Raw genomic sequence first — 12,657 nt, forward strand, 5'->3', positions numbered from 1 at the left:
AAAGTTGATAACAAATTTTTAATAAAAGTTTATAGAAATTTCCATCCCTTTCCAATTTAGTCAACGAAAAGTAATGATGTCGATTGTAGATGTTCTCCACGAATCGCACAACACCGTGTTTCAGACAAAGCGTTGTATTATCAAGGCATAAATGGTAAAAAAAAAGTAGTTAAGTTTGACCTTGGGCCTCAACTATTTGCATACCAAATTTCGCAATCGAATGCAATAAAAAAAAAAAGATAAAAGATAATTTTTACATTTTAATGATTCGTGAAGTGACAGCCTTATTGAACCTTTGTGTCTGTTTGTGGTGGTTTGTGGTCATTTTTGTAGATATGACATTTGACATAAAGTCAGTGTCAGTGTCAAATAACAAATTTAGAGATGCAAAAATCCCACGGAGTTGTGATTGTGTTTCTGTTTTCGCTTTGTTATTGAAAAAAAAAGTGACTGCTACAGCTTTTCGCAAAATGAAAAACTTTCCAGTGTTTGTATTTCCTGTTTCATTAGAATTTTATTTAAACGCTAGGCATACACACAAGCAACTACTTACTGTGTATAACCCATACGATTTTTCTGTGAATTTCAAAGGTATGATAAGCTAAACTTATACTATGATATAGTCGAGGTGGTTTTTTATTAAATAGATTTATGAATTTTTCCAGTACTATGTACTTCACCAAACAAATTTACTGTTATCGACCCAGAAGGAGTGATTGCTCCTCAAAGTTGTATCGATATAGTTGTGCGATATACGCAGCCTTCAGTGTCGCATTGCAATACAATAGAGAAGTTTAGGATAACAATGTATGACAAAAACACACAACAGGTAACATTGTTATCACCTTTTTAGTGTTATTCATCTGAAATACATGTTTCAATATTGATGTATGTAATGTTTTACAGGCACTGGGTAAACGAGATATTCCTACAAAATTGATAGACGGTGAACCATTAAGTATTAATCAAGAAAGCCTTGGAGACAATTTTCATCCATTAACTACTAGGCCAGCCCCAATTAGGCCATCAGAAGAGCATTCAAAAGGGACATGCAATCATCCATCACATAGGTAAGTACCTACCAATTTAGATCAGTCTAGTTTATTCATATAGAGTTAAACCTGTACACTCAACTTATTAAATATATTATAAATTTTAAATTGCTTATGTATTTTATATGTTAAATAAATAAGTTACATATAATATTTTTGAGTTCAAGGCTCAAGGACAAACCACAATGTTGTAATTTAAAGACCTTGTGTCGTCTCTTATTACAGTGGTGTAACTATTTAACATATTATAATAATTTAATTTCATTATTTCAGAGAACATCAACCAATAAACATAGTAGCGGTTGCAGTTAGTATATGTTGTATAGCAGCTTTGCTTCTGCCCACTCAACCTGAACAAGTAGTAAAATCACAGTGGCCTGAATGGCTTCACATTGGATCAAACCTCAAATTAGTATTCTCCTTTGTACTTGGATTGGTCAGTATGCTGGTCTTACGGCCTTAGGTATTATTCAATTAAGCATTGGTGTATGGGTAGGTGGTTGAAATGACAAAGAAGACTCGGTTTAAAAAATTTATTAACAAGCATACATAACATGTAAATAACTATGCTTATATTATGATGTTTCATAATAAGTAATGTGTAAAAATATTATACATTGATGTTCTTTAGTTTTAACATAATATAGAGGCAACTTAAATTATTTGTTGATGCATTTTTTATATATTTTTTTATTAATGTGTGTTAAATATTAATTTTCCTAATATTGATTTGGTGTGATGGTAATATTTGAATGGTGCTTTGACATTGAATTTCGTGGTGTGATATTTTTTTATAAATTTCTAGTTATAAGTTAAATTTTATGTGCATTGTGTTACTTGTTTAGATTTTGATATTATTGCTGTAATGTGTATGACAATTACATGTGAAAGTTATGTGGATTACACAAAAATAAAGATGTAAACAACATAAAAATAGTATCACAATCCATCTAAATAATTTCTACTTAATAATAAGTAAAATTTTAAGTTATGAAAACATTTCAACATTTTAGTATTTTCCTATGTTCCTTGGGACCATGTTATAAATAAATGAACCAAATATATGATAAACACTACTTCACTAGTTTTATTTTTGAATCTATATATGAGTAATGAAATTAATAACTGATTACAATCTACAAATGCATTCAAATCTTAACCATTAACAACATGATAATTTACCTACATATAATGGGTTTGACGCACTTGGTGCACTTCTCAACTTGTACACCATGCTCAAATGGTGAACTTAGCAACTTGTACACTTCTCAAATGGTACACTTCGCGACTGGTACACGTCTCAAATGGTGCACTTCGCAAATGGTGCACTTTTTAAGATTAGTTGAGATTTGGAAAAATTGTGTAAAAATGAAAGAATTTTTAGTTTTGGATGTTTAATTTTTATAATTATGTCAACACAATAATAATAATTAAACTATACAGAATCACCTTAAACACTATAACATTTTGGGACATTTTTATTTTTTCAAAAATAAAAATGTGACTCGGATATAATAAAAATAATATAATTATGTCAAAAAAAAGTAGATTTACAGTAAAAAAATATCATAATAAAGATATGATATAATATCATATTATATCAATAACCTTTGTAATATTATTATTTAACTTTTAACTATTACTAATTAAATAAAAGCTTTAAATTAAATCATAACCTGTTTCTTAAAAACAAATTAGTAAAAGTAATAATAAGTACTTAATTATTAAATAGTAACAATTACAAAGTTTTACTTATTATTACTTTTACTAATTTGTTTTTAAGAAACAGGTTATGATTTAATTTAAAGCTTTTATTTAATTAGTAATAGCACAGACTAATAATAATATACTACGTATACAACAGACGGTGCACTCCATACAAAAAAAGTTGCACCACAGACTAATAATAATATACTACGTATACAAGTAATAGTTAAAAGTTAAATAATAATATTACAAAGGTTATTGATATAATATGATATTATATCATATCTTTATTATGATATTTTTTTACTGTAAATCTACTTTTTTTTGACATAATTATATTATTTTTATTATATCCGAGTCACATTTTTATTTTTGAAAAAATAAAAATGACCCAAAATGTTATAGTGTTTAAGGTGATTCTGTATAGTTTAATTATTATTATTGTGTTGACATAATTATAAAAATTAAACATCCAAAACTAAAAATTCTTTCATTTTTACACAATTTTTCCAAATCTCAACTAATCTTAAAAAGTGCACCATTTGCGAAGTGCACCATTTGAGACGTGTACCAGTCGCGAAGTGTACCATTTGAGAAGTGTACAAGTTGCTAAGTTCACCATTTGAGCATGGTGTACAAGTTGAGAAGTGCACCAAGTGCGTCAAACCCCATATAATATGTGTTATTGTCAGAAACAATTCTAACTTGTTTGTTTTATAGGACGGCTTGAACTACATGACAATGCATATTATGACAATTTACAATTGAATAGGTACATTCCAACATCTAAGCAAAGGCACATGAAACTTAATCCAGTAATTTGACATACATTATATAATTCTAAAATAATGTTTAACCTGAATTATTGCTTGAAATATATGATGAGCAATGCTACAGTAAAACTCTCAGGAACTTTGAATATTCTAGTGATATGACTAGTGTAACCATAACTTCTAGCAACATGTAGTATGAAGAACTTTTTGATACAGTCATACATAACATTATTGCTTCTGACCATGTTTTGTGTATAAATAAAGACCTGCTCTGATACAATGCAAGGCACTATTTCTATAATCTAAAACATAAAAATAAAGGCTTCCACAAAAGTATTTCATACTTACTCTAATGGCAGGTACATTAATGACTAGAAACCAGGAACTAAGCAACTAACAACTAAACTAAAATCTACAAGTCAACCATGATATGAGTAAATAATGGATGGAGTACTGTCGCCACTTCTGTATACTCAATTGAATTCAATCCATTCTCTAACATACTCTTCTTAGTAAAAGTAAGTTTGCTTTTTTTCTGTTCACTGAAAAGTCATACAAAAAACCATTTTAGCTGCAATAGATGATTGTACTTTCAGTTAAAAATATTGTATTAGTTATACAAACTAGAGAAGTACATTAATTAATACTCACATTTCAAATTCTGAGTTATGTGTTGTCATATAATATTCGCTTGTGGTAGGATCAAACCTACATAACTTTAAATAAGAGGCCTCAATTCTAGAATATAAATCATCATTATCACCACTAGTGGCATAAAAATTGTTATTCATTCCATTTATTTTTTTATATTGTTTTGATAATATGGATATGGCACCACCAAATATATTTAAGTATGGCAGCGCAAATCTGTAACAAAAAATATTTATGTAAAACGAAAATAAAGTAAGTAGTAAATAATATTTGTGAAAACATACATTGAATTTATCTTAGAATTAATATTACACATTATATTGAAATATTTTTGTAGGAGATATTTAATTTAATTTATTGCATTCTATTGTAATTGTATTTTTAAATAAAATTCAAAAGAAAACTTACCTAAAGCTGTTTATATTCGATGACATGTGCCTTGGTGCATTAAGACATGCATAAATATTAGAAATCTTTACAGGCAACAAATCCACATCATGTAATATAAGGCAAGGATATCCCGCCTGCATAGCAGCTAATGCGCCAATATTCAACAATTTTGCTCTGTTAAATGGATGAGTGTCAACTTGCTCTATAACATAGATTCGGTAATGTATATGTTGATGGTGCAGAAATGAGTGCATGTAAACTAAAAACCCTCTTAGTTGTTCAGCTCTATCCCTGTAAGAAAAAGTTGTTTTATTACATAGAAACATATACCTGCCTAAATAACTAAGAATATGATGTAAGTAAACCAAGTACATAATATAAAAAAAAATCAAACGGCAGGCATAAAATGAATATATAATGTATCCTTAGAGAAATGTAATTGGAATAAAAGTAAGAGTCAAATATGTACCTATATGGTACTATAATAGCAGTGCTATATTTTGGTTTACACTCAGATGGAGCATATTCTCCTCCTTCTTTAATTTTGTGAATTTCTTCTAAATCCGCATCAACCAAACTTATAGGTAAGGATGTTTCATCGTAAATAACATCATAATATTCACATTCTACGTATGCTGTGCTTGTATAATTTTCGGAGGTTCCTACATGGAGACTACTTATGATATTTTCCTTCATAATATAATCATATTTTTTCCTTGAAACATTGTTGGAATGAAAGAATAATAATAATAATCCCACTACAGTGCAACAAAACAAAATTTTCTTTTTGTTGAAATGATACATGATAAATCAAATTTTTTACTTCTAAACAGAAGTCATGGTTCCGACATTTTCACGGTTTTCATATTACTATCTTGTCTTTAATAAACTGCAATAATACATTAATTTGATAGGAAAAACAAACATGAAAAATTCAATGTTTTTGAATATTGACTTGACATTTGAATTTTGACAGCTTTAGGCTCTTGCCCATTGGGCAATCCGCAATGTCCTTGCCTGTGGTCCCTGCAGTCTAGACTCTAGACCATAGAGGTAGAAGGTACCAAGTCTAGACAATGAAAATTGCAAACAGTGCCCAGTGGCCGACAGATTGTCGGTCAGAATTGTCACTACGTACAAAAAGTGTTATTTATTTTTTCCCGCTTTTTATTCAGAATTCCGCGTTTCCACCTGCGGCTGCAAGTAGACTTGCAAGCTGCTGTCAGACAGACTGTCGGACATATTTTCTAGCGCAAGTTTTCTTGCAGATGGAAAGGCGGCCTTAGAGAATTTTGATTTGATTCATTATAAAGTGATTATAAACAATGTGCATGAGAAACGTGCATACTTGAAATCATTAATGGGCTTCCTTAATATTAGGACTAAATTAAACATCTTAGCCACCTGTGATGAACACACTACAGCTACGGTACAAACCACAAACGGTTAAAAAAACTATGCCATCAGCAATTGCGTATCGTAGATTTTCCTCTAGTCTTGTTTCGTTACAAGATCGTACGCATATACAGTATTATCTATGATCGTACGTTTAAATCCGCGGTAGAAAATTTATTTTATTGTGTGACGGTAGTTTGAAAAAAAATAAATTAATCGAACCATTTTTAGTGGTTACGATAGTTCGTTATTCAAATAATTATGTGCAAGTTGGTTAGATTATTGCTAGTTAATTCATAGCTTAGTTTCATAGTATAATTTCTACTACAAAGTAAAAACTTTATTAATATTATATTTAATGCTGGCATTTTATATACATCAACATGGCACTTATTGTTGAAAAAGAAAATAACTTCGTCATAGATACTCCGGATAGAGAAGATGATTCCCTATCTAACATTATAGAACCTGTTCGAAGATATAACAGAGAAAGTGGATTAGATACATCTTGGGATCAGAGTATTTACGTTTCATTTCAAGACTCAAAGGATTGTGAAAATAACAAAACACCGCCGTTCGTAACCATAATTATGCCTGACGTAAGTTCTGAAGGAAGCAGGACGAATAGTTCTACACAGACTGAACCAACTGTACAAGATTGTGACATTGTGGATATAAATTTATCTTTTAATAAAGATTATAATGAATACGACCTGGAGGAATCGACGTCCACCGAGAATACAGCTAGGTCTAAGAGATTTAGACAAGAGACTCATGACGAACACAGGAATTTGCGCCCGTGGAAAAAGATTAAATCCATCGAGTCCAATACATCAAGCGCGTCAGATCTTACTGAACCAAAAATACATGGAACATCAAGTTCGTCAAATCGTCTCTGTTCAGAGTCAGAAGCTTCATTTAAATCGGTTAATAGCAATTATTCATTTAAGACGCGAAAAAGACGAAGAAAATCAGATACCAGTTTATTTAAAGATGCGATTTTTCGGTCTCGAAAACATGTTATAAATTATTCTGCCAATAATACCCCAGGTACATACTTTTTATATTTTATTATCTCACACTTTATAAAAAAAAAACAAAATTATCTCTACTCACGCCTAAAACTGCAGGAATTATATATGTATATCCATACCGTTTTGTAATTTCATCCTAGAAAGAGAATAATTAACAATATTCTATGCCTCAACTCGTTAAGTAGGTACTAATAAACAAATGAACATTTTGTCATGGTACCTATTATTATCGAGATATATCCATCTTCATTCGTCTAAAAAAAATTTAAGGTCCATCTCTACAGATTTCACAGAGGAATACTAGTTACCAGAGTAGTTACATGCTTTAAATCATAATAATTAAAAATTAATAATTGGTACCTTTATATTTCTAAGAGATCAAAAGCCAAGATTTGTGGTTAGGATCGATCGATCGATCGATAGGAGGAAAGGCCGATCGATCTTAATCCGAAGTCAGAAACCATTCCAATTAAAACCGTGTAACTAGTTAGATAAATAAAAAATAAATTTATTTATTTTAACTAGTTTGTAACTCGCTAAATATATTTTATTGGAAATAAGTAATACTGTGACGTAATACTCTGTAATTGTTAATTAAAATAGATAGTTAATATAGGTTTCATGATTAGAAAATAAGATGAGATTATTACGTATGTAAACAAGCTGCGAAAATATTCTAAGTATACTTGTATTAGACGTGATATATATATAGAAGAGTGACATCATGCCGCAATACCATTCTCCTTCGAAAAATATGTAACGGTCGAAAACTTGTTAGGACCTTTATTTAATTTTTGTTTGTTGTTCGAACATTTCGCGTATCGAATATCGCTTGTCTGAGTTCATATTACAAAAATATGATGTTATTGATTTGTTATGGGAATTATGGGAACATCTAGTGCAAAGTTTCATGTAGATTATTATTTGTGTATAGCTGGTACTCCTAGGAGAGAGAAGGTTCTACGACGAAGTAACCGTACGCGCGTTTGGCGAATAATGGAATTATGTTCATGGATCGGAAAAAAGGTAACTGTAATATTTTTAATATAGGTTTTTAAATACATATTGTGATTAGCTATGTATTTTAATTTTTTTCGTCGTAATTGTTCACTCCATAAAAAGCACTCCTACTCAACTGATATTTTACGATTCATATAATTAATACTATCATATTTTTTATTTAATTTCTCGGAAAATAGAACAATCTAACGCGAAAGAATGCATTTTTTATCGTGAGCTGTATTTGAACCCGCGACTTTTGTTTTATTTTGTTAGGTATCTTATATAATAATCTATTTGATAGAGTTCACATAAAGTTAACTAAATACATATATGTATATAAAATTTACGAAAAAAAATATTTGTTAAAATATAAATCTATATAATAAAAATTAATCGTCAAATGTAGGTATTGCTAAGCAAAAAACTGAAGAACGGCTGAACCGATTTCGTTAATTCTTTTTTTATAATATTGCTTGAAGTACGAAGTGAAGTGAAGTGAAGATGGTTCTTATGGAAAGAAAACGTAAACATGTACCACGGGCGAAGCCAGGGCGTAATTTCATTATACAAGTTATTCTATTTCACGAAGTCCGTTTGGCTTTGGATGTAGTAGTGACATGTACGGATAAGGGCTGTTGTGTGTGTAAACGTAGGGAGCGTAAGCAAAAAAAATCTTAGGTAATTAAATTTTACCTATTTTAATTTCTGTCAACAGAATTGTTAATGCGGACGAGAGAGACACCTCGCCCCTACTCGAACTTAACTACACTCACCGGCACGGAATCTTGGCCACTTACAAATTTGCCGATAAAAAAAGTTTGAAGTGTTTTTCACGATTTTTTTGTATGCAGATATGTTAACATATTACATATTTGTTAAATTTTATGGTAAGAAATCATTAAGTTTGAGAGTAATCTTTTACCACTTTTTAAGAGTTACTCGAAATTTGTGATTTGTGCGGTTAAGCCGAAGTTACGAATTGTTCGTTTTAAACTTTTTTCGATATCGTTTATGCCGTTATAAGATATTGTTATTGTTGTACTGTAGTCAATGATCATAACAAACAATAAAAAATGCCGTTAACATCTGAACAACCTGCTCAGGCCATCATAATGTTAGACCAATGACTGCCGCAATGTAAAGTACCTAATGTACAGTACGTACCACGTTCAGCGATGCACTATGCATGGAGAAGATACCAGGGGACTGGCAGCTATACGTGCAGACCAGGAAATGAAGGCGTGAGGTGCACATCAGCTCGAGAAGACCCGTTAATTGTTCAAGAGATACTTAGAAATGGCTTTCTGACAGTTTTCGAGATACGCCACCGGCTCTAAAACACCAGGATAATAAATGTGAGTGAGCAATCCGTGAGAAGACTAATGAAGGAACTTAATTTGAAGGTTTGCAGACCAGCACGCCGTCCAGAACTCCTCAGACATCACAGAGAAGCACGTCTTCGTTTTGCACGAGAACATGAAAACTGGACCCACAGCCAGTGCGCTCGTGAGGTGTTCACAGATGACTGCTAAGGCACTTTACGAGCTTCTGATAGCCAAGAGTCAGTATAGAGGAGACGAAAAGAGAGGTTTTCACCCATCACCACACTCAAACTGTGATTTTTCATTTAGAGTCAATAATGGTATGAGGAGGTATAAGTTCCGATGCTCGCACGGAGTTAGTTATCGTAGATAATGGCTTAAATTTGATCAGTTACATCGAGGAAATTCTCCAGAAACATGTTCAGCCCTATTACAGGTTTATCAGTGAAGAAAATTTGCTACTAATACACTATAACGCACGTCCGCGTGACGTACGATGCGTATAAGAGTACCTTCAAGAGGTTATTATTGAAAAATTGGAGTGACCAGCTCGTAGCCCGGATCTTAATCCAATAGAACACATCTGGGACATGCTTAAAAGAAACATAAAGTTCGATTCCAACCCAGCACCAATGTTAGATGAGCTTAGAAATACAGCTGGGGCCGTTTGGTACACTATAGGTCAAGTGGACATCAAAAATGTCTTCTGGAGTATGTCAGACTAGATGCAAACAGTGTTAAAGGCAAGAGAAGGAAACACCCTATATTAAAAGGTTCAATTTATTTTTATGGAAACATTCTTTCTAATTTTTGTGCATTTTTTAAGAAATCATTTAAATTTCACAGGAAAAGCGTAAATTCTTGTTTAATTCATATCTACGCGGTAGTACTTCTTATAAACTTCCAATTATTACTAAAAGTTAGTAAAAACATTAAAGTAACTAGTTTTGATTAAATTTTTATTGAATTTTGTAGTAGGAAAGAAATAGTGTTATTTTACGCAAAAATTTGCAGTGGCCAAGATTCCGTGCCGGTGAGTGTATGTCTATAATCTTAACAACATAATACTTATGCTATTAAATACTAATATTTGTTCCATTTGCTCCTCATAGAGCGTACAGTCTATTACTGGCTTGTACGCGGACATGATAAGGGAACCAATAACTGAAAAGGAGACTAAAGAAAATGCTATCGCTGCAGAAGTTGAGGAATTAAAAAGATATATACAAGAGATGGGTCAGACGCAGGCAACGTTGGCCAAAGAGAACAAGTGTATGCAAGAGCAGATGAAGAGAATGATGGGGAAGATTGAGGAACTCGAGGGTAAGCTCAGGTAAAATTGGTTTATTAGTACATAGCTTATTATGGTTTCTGTTATTTCTGTAAAATTAAAAAAAAATGACAGGTAACTATGTATACTTACCTATATTTCATTTGTTTTAAGTACTACTTAAAATATATACCATCCTCATCATATACCATCCTTTTTTTATTTCAACTGGTACATCGAATTCTTATTTTTTTCCAGTTCTCAAGAGACCCAAACGCAGAAGCCATCCTGTCCCCCAACCCCACCACCTCCTCCACCGCCTCCCCCTCCCCCTCCCCCTCCGCCTCCTCCACCCCCGCAGAACTCTAAACTACCGGTACGGGCGAATACGCTGCCAAGATGCGGGTCCGCCCCATCGCGTATACCGGGCCCAAGGCTCACCATTACACCGGAGGATATTGCAAACGTGAAATTGAGAAAAACAAAGGTATGAAGAATTGCTACTCAAACGTGGTTTGTTTATTCTCTTACTTCCAGTTCTTAATAACTTTTACATAATAGCGTGCATATCCCACATAATGTGAAACAAGCCTAATAATTGTAGCGTCACTAAAAACGCGTTTAATTCTTTTTATAGCCTTCTGAATGATAACAAATATCATTTTTTGAAAATCCAATGTATTTCTAGAATAATCCTGTTCGAGCAAAACCAACACAAAAGGAAACAAAACAACCGTTGGTGACGCAACATTTACTCGAGACGACACGAGCAAGACTCGGTAGAAATAAACCCGTCGCAGCTTCTACTCCAAAGCAGCAGCTTTCGGAATTGGAAAAGTAAGTTCTAATCCTTACTGATATAATAAATGAGAAACTGTGTTTGTTTATTTGTTTTTCTTCATTTTCACGTAGTCAATTGACAGATTGTATGATATGATTTTTCTGTCTGAAGATAGTATGGAGGATAGAGAGTGTCATACTTTTTCCGCTATGAATTTCTCATTCCCATGGATCCATGGTTACTTTATGTGGACGAAGCTGTGAATGAAAAGATGGCTAATACGGCTTATGCCCGAGACTTAAAAATAATTATAAAGTGCTATTCCAATGAGAATTAGGTAAATTCGCATTAAAACACCCATTACCAATTTTCAGGTGCCTCCTACAAGAGACATCAGTCACATCCCTATACCGGCGGCGAGTGACGCGCGGCACGTTCCGCAGCGCGGAGGAGCTGCGCGCGCGGCCCTACCCCGCCGCGCGATGCGGCCGCTCGCCGCGATCCCCACGCACCGCTTCGCTCACGCGCACCGTGCAAATATCGCCGCTCAAGTTTCCCCTGCTGTGCCCTAATAAAGATTAACGTCTTATCACTTTAATTCGTCACAGAAGTGTCGCTCGCTCTGTGCAGACCCGCCGTTTGAATAAACCCTTCGTGGTTACATGAAAAAACGCTATAAATTTGTTAATGTCAAACAACGCTAACGTTTAACACGCTACTTCCCTTTTTAGCGGTGAAATATTTGTTCTCGCTATAATCCACCTGGTTGTGTCCCAATATAAATTAAAAATAGTGCTGTTTTTCACCGCGTATACACGGCCTTCATAAAATATTCGCCTTGGCTTGCATCAAAAACACAGCCCGTATAAAAAACTTTGATAAAACTTTTCACTGCTTAGCTATACATGTTTTATGAAAGGACACCTGGGCTTTTATAAAAAACGCAACCATTCTCAAGAAAAGAAAAAAAATGTTAGTCTTGTAGTTTATACGTCATAAGCGAATTAATTTTACTTAATATGTTCGAATAAATATTAAGATGACGTGACGTGTTAAAATTCTAAATTAAACATTGAAATTACTGTTCCAATTAAGTTTAACAAAAGATAACGTTTATTACCGCTAAATGTAATAGCGGTTTATATGTATTAAAAAACGCTTTGTTTTTTTCAGCGTTAAGTATATTTTACACTAATGTAAAAAAACTAAAAATGTTTACAGACCGAAATTTATGACTTTAATGACATTAATTATTATGATTATTTATTGATATTTTAATT

The 12,657-nt window shown here is 32.6% G+C and overlaps 3 protein-coding genes across 3 annotated transcripts; 2 read left to right on the forward strand and 1 right to left on the reverse strand.

Moving 5' to 3' along the window:
• The first annotated feature begins 376 nt into the window (after positions 1–376).
• On the forward strand, positions 377–2,128 carry LOC149487021 (motile sperm domain-containing protein 1-like). The gene is made up of 4 exons (XM_089697233.1): positions 377–591; positions 666–829; positions 907–1,070; positions 1,326–2,128. Exons 1-4 carry the CDS (start codon positions 471–473, stop codon positions 1,513–1,515), a joined length of 639 nt encoding a protein of 212 aa, XP_089553359.1. The 5' UTR covers positions 377–470; the 3' UTR covers positions 1,516–2,128.
• Positions 2,129–3,434: 1,306 nt separating this feature from the next.
• Positions 3,435–6,095, reverse strand: LOC149487022 (beta1,4-N-acetylgalactosaminyltransferase B-like). The gene is made up of 4 exons (XM_089697236.1): positions 5,043–6,095; positions 4,592–4,864; positions 4,184–4,399; positions 3,435–4,074 (listed from the first exon to the last, which is right to left on the reverse strand). Exons 1-4 carry the CDS (start codon positions 5,375–5,377, stop codon positions 3,945–3,947), a joined length of 954 nt encoding a protein of 317 aa, XP_089553362.1. The 5' UTR covers positions 5,378–6,095; the 3' UTR covers positions 3,435–3,944.
• A 94-nt stretch (positions 6,096–6,189) lies between these two features.
• On the forward strand, positions 6,190–12,550 carry LOC149487023 (uncharacterized). The gene is made up of 6 exons (XM_089697237.1): positions 6,190–7,018; positions 7,937–8,028; positions 10,439–10,659; positions 10,855–11,083; positions 11,285–11,433; positions 11,752–12,550. The coding sequence occupies exons 1-6, from the start codon at positions 6,352–6,354 to the stop codon at positions 11,957–11,959; spliced, it is 1,566 nt and encodes a 521-aa protein (XP_089553363.1). The 5' UTR covers positions 6,190–6,351; the 3' UTR covers positions 11,960–12,550.
• The last annotated feature ends 107 nt before the right edge of the window (positions 12,551–12,657 follow it).

This window comes from Colias philodice, chromosome 7 (assembly GCF_061535455.1).
Source record: "Colias philodice isolate Cphi_HAF_F1 chromosome 7, ilColPhil1 Martin Lab GWU primary, whole genome shotgun sequence".
NCBI classification, from domain to species: domain Eukaryota; kingdom Metazoa; phylum Arthropoda; class Insecta; order Lepidoptera; family Pieridae; genus Colias; species Colias philodice.

Excerpts from the sequence above, each read along its gene's own strand:
- LOC149487021 (XM_089697233.1), top strand. The coding sequence starts at position 471 with ATGAAAAACTTTCCAGTGTTTGTATTTCCTGTTTCATTAGAATTTTAT. Across the intron at positions 592-665 it reads TTTTTCTGTGAATTTCAAAG|TACTATGTACTTCACCAAAC; the intron begins GTATGATAAGCT and ends GAATTTTTCCAG. Across the intron at positions 830-906 it reads ATGACAAAAACACACAACAG|GCACTGGGTAAACGAGATAT; the intron begins GTAACATTGTTA and ends AATGTTTTACAG.
- LOC149487022 (XM_089697236.1), bottom strand. The coding sequence starts at position 5,377 with ATGTATCATTTCAACAAAAAGAAAATTTTGTTTTGTTGCACTGTAGTG. Across the intron at positions 4,865-5,042 it reads GCTATTATAGTACCATATAG|GGATAGAGCTGAACAACTAA; the intron begins GTACATATTTGA and ends TTTTTCTTACAG. Across the intron at positions 4,400-4,591 it reads TCGAATATAAACAGCTTTAG|ATTTGCGCTGCCATACTTAA; the intron begins GTAAGTTTTCTT and ends TTTTTGTTACAG.
- LOC149487023 (XM_089697237.1), top strand. The coding sequence starts at position 6,352 with ATGGCACTTATTGTTGAAAAAGAAAATAACTTCGTCATAGATACTCCG. Across the intron at positions 8,029-10,438 it reads GTTCATGGATCGGAAAAAAG|AGCGTACAGTCTATTACTGG; the intron begins GTAACTGTAATA and ends TGCTCCTCATAG. Across the intron at positions 11,084-11,284 it reads TGAAATTGAGAAAAACAAAG|AATAATCCTGTTCGAGCAAA; the intron begins GTATGAAGAATT and ends ATGTATTTCTAG.